Genomic DNA, 19,678 nt, shown 5'->3' with positions numbered 1-19,678 from the left:
AGTGTGCCTTTACCCACGGAACCACCTTGCAGCCCTTTAGTTTAATTTAGTTTGTATTTCGGTTGTACTTTGTTTTATGAATGGGTATTGGAATACTGAAAACATTTCAAATGAGAAAACTAGAAGCAAACAAAATATTTTTCCATCTCCTTTAGGAGTTCCTCCCTGTGGGGATCTCTGCAACCTCCATTAGTAACAGAGAGATGATCCAAGGGAGGCAAGAAGTCAGTTTGGTTCAATACAACTAAGTAGCTGGTGTTGATTCTAACTTTGTAAGTCTGACCACAAGTAGTTTATTTTAAGCATATTTAAAGATAGCAAAAATTTGGTGAAAACTTTCCTAGTGATAATTAATTCAATCCAATTTGCAAAATAAAGGAACAAAGCAACATTAAAAAAATCAGATGTGCCTACATTAAAACTCTTTGTAAAGTACATGTGACAGCTTCCATAAAATTGTATTGTATAGATTTACTTATAAAAACAAGCCTAGTAATTTAGTTTCCACAAAAACACTGAAGAATCCAAAGGTGAGAGAAGATGGACATATGAGGAGATTAACAATGGGGGTCAAGGTGGTGATGTGTAGCACAGCTAATGGTTTGCCTCTGAGATCCTGAGCCTCAGCCTTGCCATTCATCCTGGTCCCTCTATACTCAGTCACCAGCTGCTGACTCCCTAGTCTAGACTGTTGTCCAGAAAATAGTCCAATTAGGCAAAAGAAGAATCACCCTCACCATAGGGCCTTGTGGTCACCTAAAGAAGTCAGGGGTCTTTGCTTTAGATACCTGAAGGCCTTTTTGATTCAGACCACTTGATCCTTAGCTTCCCCTGCTGGTACTCAGTGATGCTTGGGCACAGGTGACAGTTCTGTTTATTCTAGAATCCCATGGAGAAGACACAGATTCTGCCACCATTGCCTGAAAGCTGGATCCAGCTATGCTTGAAGACCATCCTCTTTGGTCTCTATAGTCAGTAACAAACTCTTCTTTTCTTCAGCCAAATGACATAAGTTTCCACCACTCACAAATGACAGAGAACTAAGCATCCAGACGGAGCTACAGAATTGCCTAGCAAATACATATGATGCTTAGCATTTTCTGTCCTAGAGCCATAGTCTCAGGTGAACAAGGAACATGCAACAGGACAGTCACAGTAGAGTAGGGTGACGTGGAATAGTAGGCCCTACTACACACCAACCACAGCCATCTCAATCTTGTTGCTGAATAATCCACTCCTGCTTTGAACATTTCTACCGATGGCTATAGAGCTGCATCATTCCAGATGTCTGACTCTGTCCTGCACCTTCACTGATCTAACCTCTGGTTATATCTGGTCTGGTTATGTCCCCTCCTCCATATGTTTCTCCATAACCTAGCAGAGAGCTCACTCCATTCAACCATCACAACCCAACTCCTCTGGTCCATTTATACAGATCTCTCTTCTCAACCTACAGACATTTTTCCTCCTAGGGACTTGTAACTGAGAGCCATAACCATTTTTGAGGGTTGAATGACCCTTTCACTGGGGTTGCCTATTATCATCAGAAAACAAAGTACAAGTGTCTAGGGGCATCAAAAATCCCTTTCCTGGAATAAAACAGAAACCTAAAGGTGAATGACTGAAAGGAATGGAGCAATCAGGAAGCTGAGCCTGGGACAGCGCTCCTCAGAAGACCTAAACAGCAGAAATGTAGGACTGCCCTGGGTCCCGACTCTGTGCAGCTCATTCTGAGAGTCCCTCAGTATGTACCAGAGACAGAAAAACAGGCTGGAAATGAATCTAGTGTAGACTGGGGGAGGACAAGGTTGTGAGGGCTTGAGGTAGAACGCCCAAAGAACCCAGTTCATCTTGTCCCCAACTCCCTGACCCTTAGGTGGTCCCTGCACTATCATACCCCAGATTCCAGTCCATCCTGTCCCCAACTCCCTGACCCTTAGGAGGCCCCTGCACCCTCATACCCCAACCCAAGTAAGCTAACTGCACCAAAAAAAAAAAACAATAACCCCACCAGCATAACACAAAGAAGGGAAACAAACACTACTACCAAAAAATAACCAGAATTAACAACCACTGGTCATTAATATCGCTTAATATCAATGCACTCAACTCACCTATAAAAAGGCACAGGTTAAGAGAATGGATACAAAAACAGGATCCAACATTCTGCTGTTTACAAGAAACACACCTCAACCTCAAAGTCAAACAAGGCCTCAGAGTAAAGGGTTGGTAAAAGGTTTTCTAATCAAATGGACCGAAGAAACAAGCAAGTGTAACTACCCTAATATCTAGCAAAATTGACTTCAAACTAAAATCAATTAGAAGAGATGGAGAAGGACACATTATACTCATAACAGGAACAATTCATCAAGATGTAGTCTCAATCCTGAACATCTATGCCCCTAATACAACAACACACACATATGTGTGCATACCCACATCAGAGAACTGAACTGGGCTCCCAAAGTCCAGTTGAAGAGTGGAAGGCATGAGAATATGAAAAAAAGAGGTCAAGACCATGATGGATTCACTCACTGAAACAGTTTACCTGAGCTAGTAGGAGCTCACCGACTCCAGCCAGACTGGGAAGGAACAAGCATAGGACCAAACTAGTCCCTCTGAATGTGGTTGACAGTTATATGGCTGGGGCAGACTGAGATGCCACTGGCAGTGGCTTCAGGATTTATATCTACTGCATGTACTGGGCTTTTGGGATCCTGTTCTCTTTGGATGTATACCTCGCTCAGCCTAGATATAGTAGGGAGGGCCTTGGACCTTCCACAAAGCAATGTGCCTTATCCTCTCTGAGGATTGGATGGGGGTGGAAAAGGAGTGTGTTTGGAGGGAATGGGGGAGTGAAGGTAGTGGAAACTTGGATTGGTATTTTTTTTTTAAAAAAAAAAATCTAATGGGGCTGAAGAGATGGCTCAGCAGTTAAGAGTATTTAACTACTCTTCCAGAGGTCCTGGGTTCAATTCCCAGTGACCACATCATGGTTTGCAGCCATCTGTATACTTTAATGATGTGATCTTTTTAGAATAGAAACCAGGACATGTGTTACGTTGGGGAAGGGGTTTTGCTTTGACTTTCACAAGAGAAGGAAAGCTATGGATACCATCACCATTGACAAAGGTTTGATTTGAACAAAAGAGACCTCTTGATTAGAAGAGGTGATAGTTCATCAAACAATTTGATCATTCAATATAAGCTAACTTATATGACTAATAAATGCTTTTCATTTGATCAGATATAATTTGCCAAAAGGGAACTTCCCCAAAATTAGGGTTGGGGAAGGGTTTTGTTTTTATCTTTTCAGGAGAATGAAGGCATCCACCTAAGGGATCTGAAAGCCCCAGAAAATATAAGACATCTGAAGAAAAAGGACAAATCATCTAATGATAATGTCCCATGAAAAGAATAAATTGACTTATTGGTATATTAAACCTCCAACAGAATAAAACTTCAAAAATCTTCCCAGATGTTTGGTTTTGCTATTCTCTATAGATCTATAATGAAAATAGTCATTTTTGTAGGGCTAGTATGATTAAAAATTAAAGCTCTTTATGGAGTTAGTTACTGAGTATTTGGGGTTGAATAATTGATTAGGTGTTAATAATCCATAAAATGATTATTTTATCCTGTTCTCAACAGGAATTAGTTGCCTGCTGCCCTCCTATGTCTAAGAGTGGCTCATCATGAGAATACTTCCCCTTGGGAAGCATGTCTATAAATGTCATATTTGAGCACTTCTATAGGCAGCCCTATTGTTGGGGTATCATGTGTGTGCCTTTTCTGTTACTTCTAAGGCAAATAATATCACGTATTTCCATGTCACATGACTCTCAGATTCTTTCTGTCCATCTTCCACAATGCTTCTTATGCTAATTTGCAAGAGATTTCTGGTAGATTTGTCAGTTATCCTGGGCACCCCTGAGTATAGGTCATGCTGCCTTAACAACTGCTGTTATTTTTTAGTTATCTTTTGTTGTGCTGAGTATTTTCTTTAGTGTGTGGTGAGAACAACGCTTATCTGTGGTATAAGGAAGAATATTTAGAATGCCTTTATGAATGGTTCAATCTGAAAAAGCTCTGTCCTACATTAAAAAGATTTAGGAACCAAATAGGAAGATCCAGATGCACAATTTGGCACTGAGAAATGTGTCTGTTTTCTATTCACATAAAGTTAAATGAATTAGTCTCTTTGCCAATGGACATTTCCAACATGAAAACAATATTGCATTTTGTTAAGCAACTAAGGTGTCTTGATAAGAACAATCATTTTGGGCTCCCCAGCACAGAAAAATTTGAAAAATATACAATACTGAAGCCTTGCTTTATATACATTGCATGTTGAAAATTTAATTATTTGCCTCCTTGTAGATGTATTTTAACCTTCCAATGTATACTGTCTTCTTCACTACAAATCATTATATCTTAACAATAATGGGATGCCAGAGCATGTAAAGTGGTGACAAAACCAGTGAGGAAAGTGACTTTGGATCCATAGAACCCACATCACACTGGGTATGGTAGTTCATAGTTGCTCTGAAAGTTCTATATCAGGGAGATGCAAAATTCCCAGAAGCTTCACTGGCATGTGAAGTAGCAACAACTAAAACACATAATCTAACATGGGCTGAAAAACAAATACAGTCAGAGAAGTTATCATCTGCATTTCAGGCACAATCCTTGAAAAATTTTCCCCACAAGAGATGTGTATACAAACATATCAGTGATAGAAACACTGATATACAGCATAGACACATGCAATCTATGATAAATACATAACTGTAAAACATCCAAATATTGCCACAGATTATTTAACTTAATGAGGGTGGTTCATTCATAACAATCTGTCTCAGGAACCTTGTGGCTTAATAGGGAAACAAGCCAAGTCAGGCAGTCGCCATGATTCTCCCACTCCAGACAGGCGCAGGTTAAGATCTTCCCTGATAAGCCACCTTGTTATTAGAAATGGGTTAGATCAATATGTAAGAGCTAGCCAATAAGAGGCTGGAACTAATGGGCCAGGCAGTGTTTAAAAGAATACAATTTGTGTGTTGTTATTTTGGGGCATAAGCTAGCCAGGCAGCTGGGAGCTGGGCTATGGGAAGAGGCCCGCAGCTCCTTCAACATGATGTGTTCTAACAAAATACAAGCTTTCAAACTGTAGAAATGGTTGCATTTAAATTTGTTCATTTGATTGTTGTGAGTTCCCACCTGAATGCTATAACTTCTATGCAGGCTGATTGAGCAAAACTACCAGCTTATTTTGGCCATGTTATTTGCCATTGAGGAAATCAACAGGAACTCCCAACTTTTACCAAACACCTCTCTGGGAATTGATGTGTATAATCTTCTACCTGCTGAAAGGAATGTTCTAGAGAGTGTGTTTTATTGGCTGACAGGTTTGAGCGTCTTCATCCCTAATTACCACTGTAGAAAAGAGAGAAAATCAGCTGCCTTACTTACAGGAACAAGACGGAAAACATCTGAAATCATTGGGACAGTGTTGCATCTTTACAAATTTCCTCAGGTGAGTGAGAGTGACATAGCCGACAGATCTCTTTTCACACATTTTAACTCTGTGAAAAATAATAGTGAGACATTTTGATCACCATAAAAGAAAACCTAGAGATACAGATGAAGACACAACCATATTTTCTACTTTAAAATGTGGGAAAGTAGATGACCAGTGGAGAGGGTAGATTGAAACATTGAGACCTTCCAGTAACTCTCTGGAAACTTCATAGAGTGATACATGACTTTAAAAACTATTGAGCGGATTTTCATTCCTGCCACGTCAATCTGTTGGTCAAGACAAAGATTGTTCATTGTGGCAATGCTGGTTCTTCTAGTAAAAATACTGTATTCCTTTCAGCTTACTTTTGGGCCTTTTGATCCTATTCTGACTGAAGAAAGCCAGTTTTCATCTCTGTATCAGGTGGCTCCAAAGGATACAGCTCTAACACAGGGCATCACATCTTTGATGCTTCATTTCAGCTGGAACTGGGTTGGAGTGCTCATCTCAAGTGATCACAGAGGTGCTCAGTTTCTATCAGACTTAAAGAGAGAACTGGACAGGAATGGGGTCTGCATAGCTTTTGTGGAAACAGTGTCATTTATAGGGGAACTAGTATATTATAATCCTGTGTATACTAAGTGGCGTATTCTGGAATCATCAGCAAATGTGATTGTAATTTATGGAGACAGTACTTCTTTTTTAACTGTAATAATAAATAAATGGGGAAAATTTATATCTAGGTTTGTGTGGGTCATGAACTCAAAATGGGGTGGTAACAAGTTTCATGAATATACCATGTTAGATTCATTCCATGGGAGCCTCATCTTTTCACCCCATCATGGGGAGATTTTGGGTTTCACAAAATTTATGCAGGAAGCCACCCCTGTAAAATACCCAGAAGACATTTATCTTCATGTCCTGTGGAACCTTTATTTCAATTGCTCACTTTTGTGTTCTAATTGTCAAATCTTTGAAAACTGTCAGCCCAATGCCTCTTTGGGATTGTTGCCAGGGAACATTTTTGACATGACCATGGCTGAAGAGAGTTACAATGTGTACAATGCTGTGTATGCAGTGGCCCACAGTCTCCATGAGATGATTCTCAGTCAAGTTCAAGATCAAACAGAGGCAAATAAAGATATAACTCTGTCATTCTCTTAGCAGGTAATGTCACTTTCATTGCTTTGCACCATCAGAAACAGTACACCAGATGCTATAAACGCTGTTGATCTATTCATTATAGATTGCTGTTTTTCTTTAATTATACTAGAGTTGATTTTAAATATTTTAGAGATTAGATATCAGTGCATCCCCATGCCAGTGTACACGATGAGTGGGGGTAACACTGCTCAAGTTTTCATTTAAGAGAATAATACTCCTTTTGGTAGAAACAGCATCAATATCTTCTCTTATTAATAACTCAATGTGATAATACAGCCTAAATATTCCTGATTGTCCAACAAACTCAAGTGACTTCAGGCCCCCACTGAAGATTGAGAAATTTGGAAAATTCAAGGAGGTAGCTAGTTTGTATAGAAGTTAAGAATGGTTGCTGTATACTCCTTAAGTAATGAAGGATTATACACGGTAATGCTTGGGTTAATACATTTTATAGAAAAATGACATTTTAAAAACTCAGTGATAGCTAATTCCTCCTACCCTTTTCTTTGTTCAATGTTGTGGATACTTTCTCTAAAACAACATTACCATCATACATCACAATCAGGAAGCAACTTAGTATTTGTAGTTCTATTACACATCTGTGATACCAGATTTATAACAGGATTTCACATCTCTTTCAGCTTCACCCTTTTCTGAAGAAGACTCAAGTGAAAAGTCCTGTAGGAGACCTTGTGGTTCTGGATGAGAAAAAGAAGTCAGATGCAGACTATGATATTAACAACCTTTGGAATTTCCCAACAGGTCTTTCACTACAGGTGAAAGTGGGTACATTTTCTCCAAAAGCTCCACAGGAGCAACAATTGTCAATATCTGAACATATGATGCAATGGACTACAGCATTTTCAGAGGTGGGTATGGGTCTTTTAAAAACGCTTCTAATGTATGTTAATAACAAAACAATGTTTCTGAGTCTGATGACTTGCTTGCTAACTTGGGCCTTATCAATATACCCATAACTCTCAACATAAAAAATTTACTGTTTGCTCATTCTGGTGAATGTATTTTCCCATATGTTTCTAATTATCCATTTATTTTGACATTTAAAAACAGATATGATTTAGTAGTTTGTGACATCATAGTCACACAACAGCTGACAGGATGCTTATTTTGACTTTCAGGGTTTTAGTTCATTGTTCTCAACTTGACATAAATTAGAGTTACCTATGAAGAGGAATCTCAGTTGAGGAAATATTTCCAAAATACTGGCCAAAATGTAAACCTCTCAAGCATTACCTTGAGAAAAGATTTATGTGGGAGGAGCCATAAAAATGAGAGTGGTGGTGGCATGTAGTTCTTAGTTGTTTAAGAAATGCAGCCAAGAAAGTCATGTTTAGCAGACCAGAAAATTAATAAACGTCCTACATTGTCTTCATTTCAATTCCTATACCCATTTTTTTTGCTTTTAACTCCTGTAATTAATTTCACTGATGATAACTGGTAGTGTATAAGTGAAAGATGAAATAAGCCTTTCAGTCCACAATTTGCTATAGGAATGCTGTTTCATCACAATTATGTAATCTGTAAATAAGACACCTGACTTGGAGTGTTACAGTCAATCCTTGGCGGGAATTTTGCTTTTAAGTGCAGGCAAACAGGACAACAAACTGAGAGAGTGCCCATTTTTTTACATACATAAACTTTTATTCAATATCTATAAATTTTCATTTAAAAGATGAAAATTACATACATTTAGACATACCTTTTCATTTTAAAAAACTATCTCTTCTCATTTTACATATCAATCCCAGCTCCTACTCCCTCTCACCTCCCTCTCCCTCCACCTTCCTCCCCACCACACCCCCTCCACTCCTCTGAGAGGGTAAGGTTTCCCATGGGTATCATTAAAGTCAAACACATTACTTTGAGGCAGGACTGAGGCCCTCACCACTCTATGTAGGATGAACAAGGCATTTATTCAAAGAGAATGGATTCCAAAAAGCTGGTAAAAGCAATAGGGATAAATTCTGATCTCACTGGCAGTGACCTATCTGCCCTAGCCATACAACTGTCACCCACATTTAGAGGGACTAGTTTGGTCCTATGCTGGTTCCCTTACTGTCAGGCCAGAGTTGGTGAGCTCCTATTAGCTCAGGTAAGCTGTTTCAGTGGGCATCCCCTCATGGTCTTGACTTCTTTGTTCATATTCTCACTCCTCCCACTCTTCAACTGGACTTTGGGAACTCAGCCTAGTGTTCTGCTGTGGATCTTTGCCTCTGCTTCCATTAGATGCTGGATGAAGGTTTTATGGTGACATTTAAGAGAGTCATCAATCTGACTACAGGGCAAGGCCAATTCAGGCATCCTCCCCACTACTGCTTCGGGTCTAAGCTGGCCTCATCTTTGTGGAATCCTGTGAAATTCTCTGCTGCCAGGTTTCTTGCTAGTTTCATAATGGCTCCCTAAATCAATACATCTCTTTCATAACTCCCATATCTGACCTTCCCCCATCTTGACTGCCCCGTTCCCTCATGTTTTCCTTCCCCTCTACTTCTTCCCTCCTCCTTTCCTTCAGCCCTGTCTACTCCCCCTATCCCCGTGTTCCCATTTTTCTCAGGAGATCTTGTATATTTCACTTTTCTAGGCAGATATGTTTCTATTAGAGCTCTCCTTGTTACTTGCTTGCCTCTCAAGGGTCATGGAATGTAGGCTCATTATCCTCTGGTTTACAGCTATCATCCATTTATGAGTGAGAACCATTGTAAGGAGAGAGGGCCCGCTTGTTTTTCCAAGCTGCCCTGCTAGCTTACACCTGAAATAACCATTAGCTCTAGTTTCTTATTGGCTAATTCTTACATCTTAATTTAATCCATTTCTATTAATCTGTGTATTGCCACATGACTGTGGCTTACCAGCAAAATTCTAACCAGTGTCCATCTCAGGTAGAAGACATGGAGTCTCTCACTCTGCTCTTCTTCCCAGCATTCATTTCTGTCTTCTCCACCTACCTAAGTTCTGCCCTATCAGGACCAAAGCAGTTTCTTTATTCATTAACCAATGAAAGCAACACATGAACAGAAGAACGTCTTACACCAGATTACATACTATGTTCTTCTTTCTGGGTCTGGATTACCTCACTCAGGATGGTTTTTTTTCCCTAGTTCCATCCATTTGCATGAAAATTTCAAGATGTCATTGATTTATACTGCTGAGTAGTGCTCCATTGTGTAAATACACAACATTTTATTTATCCATTCTTTGGTTGAGGGGTATGTAGGTTGTTTCCAAGTTATGGCTATCACAAATAATGCTGCTATGAATATAGTTGAACAAATGTCCTTGTAAGGTGTTCAAATTTTACTTAACTGTGTTTTTGAAAAATGTAGGTGATTAAATCAGCATGAGACAAGAAGGTAGTTTTTGTGTTTTTTTAACATCACAGTCTGCAGGTAAAGTCCATCATAACAGGAAAACATGACAGCACTGATTTGAGGAAACTGGACAGATTTCATCCAAAAGCAGCAATGAGAGAGTGATGGCAGCTACTATCTACCAATCTTTCTATTTTTGTTCAATTGCCCAAAATGATAGTACCCATTTGGGGAAAGTGATTAAAACTCCACTAATATAATGTAGGAAACTGTTCTCAGAAATATCCAAGAATTTGTTCTTATTTTGGCACTAATTTATACTGAGCTGATGGAAAAGACCACAGTCACAATAGAAGAAAAACATCCTCATTTATCTAGCCAGAATGATATAAACTGGACCAAACTGAAGTTCCAACATGCCTTCCACAGACTTTTCCCCAGTGACCTAACTTATACCCCTTCATGGTCCTACCTTCCAAAATGTCCGCAGATCATAAAGAGCTTCATAGTCTAAGGAAGTAGCTTAGGAAAGAATGATCTATGTATGTCATGCCACTTGGAAACCTGGAGTAGCACAGCAAATTCCTACATTTTATGAATACAAATTTTAATTGACAAAAGTTCTATATTCTTAACGTATCATTTACTTGGACCGTGATAAAGAGCTATGCGTTTTGTATCTTATATTAAACTTTCTTTAGATTCCTCAGTCTGTATGCAGTGAGAGCTGCAGTCCTGGATTCGGGAAAGCCATCATGCAAGGCAAGCTTTCTTGTTGCTTTGACTGCACTCCTTGCCCAGAGAATGAGGTTTCCAATGAGACAGGTAAATGCCCAGTCCCTCAGGGGACTTTCTGTCCTTTCCATAGAATTCTGAAAATCTAAGCTAAAGGAAAAAAGTTTCAGGATAGCCATTTATTTACCTCAAATTAGTAATGTAATTCTTTCACATTTATTTTCTCTTGAGTAACACACAGGGTTGATTTGTTTTGTTGACTCATTGTAGGTACTGTTGCCTCAAGAACCAACTTTCTACAAGCAGAGATTAATGTTCCATTTTACTAGGGGGTTTAATTGACAATATTTAGAGTATTAAGTTTTCATTTCTTCAAATCAAATTTCATTCATAGTTATGACTCATCCAAAAATTGTATGTTTTCAGCCTTACAATCATAATTCCCTTGCAACCTTGATTCATACAGGAGATTAGGAAGGTTTTCTTCAGTTCCCCAGTAGCAACTTTTGCTGTACTGTTTAAATAATTTTTTTAAATACCTTAATAAGAAAATTTTACTGCCAAGCTTTTTCAAACACTATGTAAGTATATGAATCCTTATGTTACTCGGAACGTAAGGTATTGTGAAAATTTCAAAAGACAAAGAGAGTAAGATACTTGTGGGATACAATAGAAAACAGAATCCATATTTAGCATAGTAGTTCATAAACTTATTCACATTTTTCCATTGGGAATTAATTATTTTAAAATTCAATATTTGCACATCTACTTACGAAGTTGAGGCTATAATTATTTCATATATAAGATCTTTATTATAGCTAAATCAACATTCATGATGTTTTCAGAGACTAAAGTATATGATATTATTCAATAACCCACCAATTTCCAAATGTCAATAGTGCATGAAAATTCTCATTAGAACTATTATTTTGAAGAAAATGCTAAATATTGACCACAGTCTTTTAATAGCTATTTGAAATGAAAAAAGCTGGCTTAGAACCACGCATTCAATATTTCTGGAGTGAATATTCCATGCTCTGCTGTACACCCTTTTGTCAATACCCCAGGACACCTAAGTGAACAACAACTATTTTGGTGCAATTTTGGCTAAAAAATGGAAAAATTGTCATTAAATAAGTTGAGAAAACATAAAAAAGTTACAACATAACTGCAATCAGATTATTTGAGAGTAAGCACTGATATACTGCACAATGAAATCATTTTCATGCATGTGAAATAGGTGGTAGTTATTTGTTAATTCCTTTGGTGTTTTACATAATATATTTTTCATATTTCATCATTACAGAAGGTTAGAAATACCACATTTATGAAATACAATGAATACCTTTGCTTTTATTTCTATGAAGTTCCATGATTTCACAATAAAAATCAATTTCAAAATAAAAATAAAACATAAACTTATGTTCTTTTTTAAACTGAACATAGATATTGCTTAACTGTTAACTTGTTTATAGTGGCTCTATAAATACTGATGTCAAAGAAAATTTATTTTTATGTTTGATGTGCCTGTAGAAGTAGCCCAGCATATGCCTCATCCACAGTTTACATGGTTACACAGGAACTTTTATACTCTACTGGTATGTTTACATTTGGAGTGATTGAAGGGAATGAAGAAGTGCTTAATTATATAAAAATCTCAGTTTTTACTGATTTAAAATGGAAAGACAGCTGCACATATGTCAAACACTTCAAAATTAGAAAGAGTACATATCAAATAAGGAGGAACATGCTTAACATTTATTTTAATACAAAGTCCTAATAATATAGAAAGTAGATTTTGTGTGTTACATGTGATAGCCAGTAGTGAATAAGAGTTGGTATTCTTCATATGATTCACTGGAAGCTAAAATAACACAGCAACAGAAATAAAATAAACATGGAGCTGAATGTGGTCACATGAGAGTTTGACAATAGTTTGGAAAAAAAAACATCTCGACAGAATGTCAACTAGTATAGAATTTAGTTCGATTCAGAAAAAAAACCCAGCTAGCTAAAAGATAAAACAATTATATTTTTATTTATTATAAGGGGAAAACTTACCAAACAGGAATGAAGTCCAAGCTCAGCTGTGCTGTGAGGGAACCACAGAGAGAAAGCACCTGAACCGTGTGCCCATTTTTCTAAGGGTCCAAAAAAGCCACGCCCTAACTTGGTCCCACCTCTTAAAGAAGCTTAAAAAAGCTTCCCCATTACCTCCCCCTTTTGTCTAAACAAGAATGACCCAAACCCAATACAAAACTATATACAATGGGCACAGATATCAAGAATAAAATTACAACCAACATAAATAATATTAAGTAAAGAACACATGACAAAAGTTTTAATAAATACTCTATTCCAAAGTATCTAAGTCTTGTATCAGAAATAAGCTTGGCTAAGTCATAAGGGGAAGGTAACTATGACTATCTAATTTTCAACCCCATCAAAGGCATGAGAAGGGAGATAATATTACTTGAGTAAGCAGAAAGTGCAATCAAGCAGCTTCCAAAGCAAGTGGTATATGACAGAGACCATTGGCTACCTGAGCAATCACCCAAATTCTCATTTGCAACATTGAAGCAACCAACTTTGGCTAAGGCCTAGCATAAGTAATAGACCATTTTCAGAGGCAGGGAATTTTTCAGAATTGTCTTAACCTGTCTTGGTAAGGTTTGGCAGTTCTTTCCCTTGTGTCCTGCTTATCCAGTCTGGATACCATGTACTTTGTAAGTGGTTGAAGCATGGCCAGTTCCTTGTCCAAAGGCCAATTGTGACAAGAAGAAAACAAACTCTGATGCTCAACATTCTCTCGGGAATAGATTGGTGCTGTCAGGACCAATCATGTCTCATGTCAACAGAACCCTAAGTTATTTAAATGTCATGTTCTACAGATCCTTGAAGTGGTTGAAGATTCGCTATCTAGGCAGAATACAATTTCTATGTATTTAAAAAGCCTAATTGATCTGACTGTATGTATAACAACCATGAACAACTATTGACCTATAATATCCAATACCTGTGTAACTTAAAGACTAAGACTTTATTCAGAATATTAAATAATCTGTAAACAAATGTGCAGCAAATCAGGACAATGATCTCAAAATGTAAACATTGTATAAGTATCTTAATCAGAGGTAAGAATAGTATATAATGCAATACAAAAATATATCCTAAAAGTTGTATCAACATACGAAATGTACTAAACAGAGGTAGAAACATGCATATATACAATCTGACAGAATAACTTTGCATAAGAGTACAAATACTGTAAACAGAAATAACAAATATAATTTGAACTTGTATCAATATACAAAAACTATACCAATGTAAATTATCCATAAATAAGAGCTCACAAATATTCACTCTATTGCCCAATATTAACATCCCCCTTTTTTAATCTCTGAACCTAAATAGTTTCCAACCCAACCTTCTAATAATAATCAAGTAATAATCAACAAGTAATAATCAACAACCCCTAAATGGTGTTCCCAATCCTGAGGACAAACTTTTTGGGGAGAGAGGATGCTGTCCTCTAGAATTGCTTCCTGCTGTCATGGGGCAATGTCTTGTTTATGGGATCCTGCAAAAGTAAAACTATGGTTAAGTTTCAAGATTACTGTCTAGTATAGTTGCTAACAATTTCTGAGCAGTCGATAGAGATTTTTCCAAAGTTCTTATTTGGAGTTCTGGCCAGAATGTCATGAGAAGGTGCACCATTTCAGCATCTGATACCCCAAAAAATCGGTCTTATAGTATCACTGTCAGCGTTATGATGTAATCTCAACCAGGAGTTGTTGTTGTTGGGCCCCATCTTCTTCCTGGAAACTTCAAAGATTACTGCAGGAAAAAGATCTTTGGGAAACTCTATTGTTCATTGTGGAAAACTTAAACATTATTCATATAAACATACATTGGATGAAGAACACGATATAGACAAAATAGGCATGGAGACAGTAAAATTTTTGCTAAAGTCCTTCTTCTGTCCCACACCAGATGGCTCCTGACATGAGACAGAAACTCTGAATGTTCCTTTTAACAACAAGCTTTAATTTAGAGAAGAATATAGGCATTGTCCAACTCTAAAACCAGCTCTATATATTCATAAATATATATTTAAATGTATATGTTTTGATTACCTGCCCTTATAAGTTATATTCCTTTTTCTTGATGAAACTTATTGGATAGTTATTTTTCTTTCTGTCAGCATCCAAACATCCAGGGTCTCTTGAATTTTTAAGATGTATATTTTCCTGTAAAGACAAGAGCAGAACCCTGTTCCAATGCTATATAATTTCCTTACCACCTGTATGATTGTCAACATTGTGTATGAGCTGTCATTTCTCTTTTTCAAGAGGTTTCCGTTTTCAAAACAAATCTTTATTAATTTCACTGGTATCCATAGTTTTTCTTCTCCTGTGGAAACAAGAGCAAAACCCCTTCTCCAATGTAGCACATCTCCTGGTTTCCATTGTGAGGTCAACACATCCTTGAAATTTACGGGTTGATTATATTTAGAAGTTTTTTTTTTTCCATTATCCAATGTCTCTACGTTGTCGTTGTTCCTTTCTCACTAGCATTTAAAGGTCAAGGTTAATAAAGCATTATGCAATCTATTTCTTGGGGTATTTTTCATCACTTTCTGGTTGTTTAGCATATCCTTTATAATTCAATTTGACCTGTAGGCTTATGTGGTATATCTGTTGTTGAAATAAGAGCGGCGGGGGTTGTGTCCCAGGCACCCGGCTGCCCACATGGCTAGCTTAGCTTATGTCCCAAAATAATTACACGGAAACTGTATTCTTTTAATCACTGCCTGACCCATTAGTTTCAGCCTCTTATTGGCTAGCTCTTACATATTGATCTAACCCATTTCTATTAATCTTTGCAGTCCACAAGCTGGCTTACCAGGAAAGATCTTAACCTGCTTCTGTCTGGCGTGGGAGAACCATGGCGACTCACTGACTCAGCTTCTTTCTCCCAGAATCCTGTTCTGTTTTCTCTGCCTACCTAAGGGTTGACCTATGAAATGGGCCTAGGCAGTTTCTTTATTTATAAGAAATCATTCCCACATCAATCTGTAATATGCTTTATATTATAATAAGCAAAAAATCTTTTCATTTTCTTAGAGACATATGCTGGACCATTTTCTGTCTTTATTTGTGCAGTAATGCCCATGATGGCCATAACGTCTAATAAATGCATGATTACTGAGGTAGCCTTTTCTAAGCTCAAAGCAGTTGCCCATTGAAAACCTGAATAAATGTCTATAGTGTGGTCCACATATCTTAATTTTCCAAATTCCATAAAATGAAACACATCCACGTGCCAGATCTCATTCCTTTGAGTACCCTTTGGGTTACTCCCTGCAGTCAATGGTGTTTGGTTATAGAAAGAACAAGTACGACATCTCTTTATAATCTCCTTAGCTTGTTGCCATGTAATAAGAAAGTCTTTCTTTAAATCTTTGCTAATGACATTTTTAATGACATTCTGAGGCCTGCAACAAACTTCCAATCAATAATTAATCAATTTCTACATTACCTTGTGATAGAGGCCCTGGCAGACCCATATGAGACCAGATTGTGTTATGTATATAGGACAAAGCCTACTCCTGATTATGTCTTGTACCTGAATGAATAAAGAAGTCAACTCTGTATCATCTCGTATAAATTCAGTAGTTTCAATAAGCAAGATAATTCTTTCTGCATAATGAATCAGTAACCATATTTAGAGGTTCTTTAAAATCCCTTAATACCATAAGAATAGCATGTAATTCTGCCTTCTGGACAGAATTATAAGGGCTTTGTTTCACCTTACTTAATTTTTCTGATTTTTAACCTGCCTTCCATGATTTATTAGCATCAGTATAAAATGTACAGGCCACAGTTATTGGAGCATCATGTACAACTCAGGTAAGAATCCAAGAAGTTCTCTTTATAAGGTTAAGTCTATTGCTTTTGGAATAATTGTTATTAATTTCTCCAAAAATAGCAAAAGCTCTTTGCCATGGTTCATTGTCTTTCCATAACTTTTTTTTTATTTCATCAGCAGTCAAAGGCACTATATTCTCTGTTGGGTCTATACCTGCTAAATGATAAAGTCTCAATTTACCTTTCATAACTAATTGAGAGACTTTTACCAGTTTTTATTGGTTTATGTGGTTTAAAAAAAAGGTCCATTTTAAGATAATATCATCCCTCTGCATTACAATTCCTGTGGGAGAAATTCTGGAAGGCAATATGACTAGAATACAATTAAAATTTGTATTCACCCTATCCACATGTGCCTCCTGTAATTTCAATTCAACAATTATCAATTTCTTTTCCACTTCAGCTGTTAATTCTCTGGGACTATTTAAGTTTTTGTCTCCATGTAAAGTTTTGTTTAAATGAATTATTAGATCAGTTGTTATCCCAACAGCCAGTCATAGACTGGAAGTGTCTCCTAAAAATCTTTGGAAGGCATTAAGAGTCTGCAACCAGTCTCTCTTATTTTGTGCCCTTTGTGTTCTAAATTTCTGCAAACCTATTCTGTAACCTAGGTAATTAACAGAATTTCCTCCTTGAATCTTTCCAAGAACAATTTGTAACCCCCATTTAGGTGGAACTTTCTTTACTTCTTTAAACATTTTTCAAAAGTATCTGCATTTGAATCAGATAACAAAATGTCATCCATGAAATGGTAGATTATAGACATAGGAATTCCTTATGTATTATTTTCAATAGCTGGCTTACAAAGTATTGGCACAGGGTGGGGCTATTGAGCATTTCCTGTGGAAGGATTGAGAATTATTTTAAGTAGGCACTGTGAAGGCAAATTTTTCTCTATACTTTTCTTGTAAAAGTATAGTGAAAAAAACAATCCTTTAAATCAGTAACTATGAGAGGGCACCCTTTTGGTAACAGAGAAGGCAAAGGAAATCCAGATTGTAGAGGGTCCATAGGTTTAATAACCTTGTTGATAGCTCTAAGATTTGTCACTATTCTCCATTTTTCAGATTTCTTTTTTAACAACAAGTACAGGAGAATTTTAATTGCTGGTAGATTCTTCAATATGGTGAGCATCTAGTTGCTGTTGTACCAGCTGTTCTAAAGCCTGCAACTTTTCCTCAGCTAGAGGCCACTTCTTAACCCATATTAGTTTTTCAGTTAACCTTTTTAAAGGCAGGGCTGTTAGTGCCTTTGAAGGTTTGTCAATTGCTTTGTGTTCTTGTACAGCTCGAATGGCTGGTGACATTTGTCTATAATATTTTCTAATATCTTTCTGAGAAGCATAAGTTTTTGAGTGTGCAAGAATGTTAATCTGGGTATTCCATTGCTGTAATAAGTCATAACCCCACAAATTCCCTGCAATAAAAGCTACCTATGGCCTCAGCCTTCTTCTCTGTCCTTCTGGCTCTCTGCATTTGACCCATCTCGTACTTTGTTTCACTTGAGATAGGGTTCCAAGTCTTAGGAACTGAATATCTACCTCTGGAAAAGGCCAATTTGGATGCCAAGATTTGGGGATAATGTTACTTACATCTGCACCCATGTCTAGTAAGCCTTCATTCAATAAAAATGCTATTTATATACTCTTAGCTTTGTTCTTTATCATTGATAGAAGTCTACCAGAATATACATTTTCTATGTCCCACTGGAGTGTTTGATTTATCCTCCACATCTATTCCATAATCCAGACCAGTATGGGTTTTTTCTTTTTTAAATTTTATTGATTGTTACTGAGCTCTACATTTTTTTCTGCTCCCCTCCCTGACTCTCCTTTCCCCTGTAACCCTCTCCCAAAGTCCCCATGCTCCCAATTTACTCAGGAGATCTTGTCTTTTTCTACTTCCCATGTAGATTAGATTGATGTATGTCTCTCTTAGGGTCCTCATTTTTGCCTTGGTTCTCTGGGATTGTGATTTGTAGACTGGCTTTCTTTGCAATATGTTTTAAAACCACTTTTGAGTGAGTACATGTGATACTTGTCTTTCTGGGTCTAGGTTAACTCACTCAAAATGATGTTTTCTAGCTCCATTTGTTTGCCAGCAAAATTCAAAATATTGGGGGGTTTTTTCTACTGTGTAGTATTCCATTGTGTAAATGTACCATATTTTCCTTATCCATTCTTCGATCGAGGGGCACTTAGGTTGTTTCCAGGTTCTGGCTATGACAAACAATGCTGCTATGAACATAGCTGAGCACATATATGTCCTTTTGGCATGACTGAGCATCCTTTGGATATATACCCAAAAGTGGTATTACTGTGTCTTGAGGAAGGTTCTTTCCTAACTTTCTGAGAAATCACCACACTGACATCCTAAGGGGCTGTACAAGCTTGTACTATACCAGCAATGCAGGAGTGTTCCCTTTACCCCACAACCTCTCCAGCATAAGTTATCATCAGTGATTTTGATCTTGACAATTCTTATAAGGTGTAAGATGGAATCCCAGAGTTTTTTTTTATTTGCATTTCTCTGATAGCTAAGGATGTTGAGCATTTCCTTAAGTGTCTTTGAAAGACCCCCAAGATGGGCTGCCTTTCAGTCTGGAGAGACCCTCCCAAGGAACAACAAGTCCACACATACGGATGCAAACAGCAAGAGGTTTATTGGGTGGGCACAGGTACCTGTGGGCAGCAAATCCTTTTGGAGGATTTGCGCACCTTCAGGTTGGGGCAGTGGGTTTTTATGGGGTAGGGCAGCAAAAGAGCAGGTACAGAAGCGAGAAGCGTAGTTACAGGGTTTTCATTGGTCAGTTTGAATGTGGCTGAGCTCAGAGCGGGGCAAGGTCCCTCGTTTCCGAGAATTCAGCCGTGGGCTGCCTTGGCTCTTATCTAGGGGAGGCAGGGTATCTACCATCCCCCGACGCCCGGCCACATTCTTGGTATTCCCCCGGTCCTCCCCCTGGCCCAAGCCACAGGGGTCCCTATCTCATTTTGGCAGCTT

General features: G+C 37.7%; 1 protein-coding gene across 1 annotated transcript in view; it reads left to right on the top strand.

Moving 5' to 3' along the window:
• Positions 1-19,678, top strand: part of LOC102001107 (vomeronasal type-2 receptor 116-like) — a 68,165-nt gene that overhangs the window by 36,443 nt on the left and 12,044 nt on the right. Inside the window, 5 exon segments of the mRNA XM_013351312.1 lie at positions 5,245-5,536; positions 5,882-6,688; positions 7,327-7,554; positions 10,716-10,839; positions 12,568-12,570. Coding sequence (XP_013206766.1) covers positions 5,245-5,536; positions 5,882-6,688; positions 7,327-7,554; positions 10,716-10,839; positions 12,568-12,570 — 1,454 coding nt within the window.

Source organism: Microtus ochrogaster, linkage group LG3 (assembly GCF_000317375.1).
Source record: "Microtus ochrogaster isolate Prairie Vole_2 linkage group LG3, MicOch1.0, whole genome shotgun sequence".
In the NCBI taxonomy this organism is placed as follows: Eukaryota; Metazoa; Chordata; class Mammalia; order Rodentia; family Cricetidae; genus Microtus; species Microtus ochrogaster.
The sequence above is the reverse complement of the archived record's forward strand: the minus strand, read 5'-3'. Positions and strand labels throughout refer to the sequence as shown.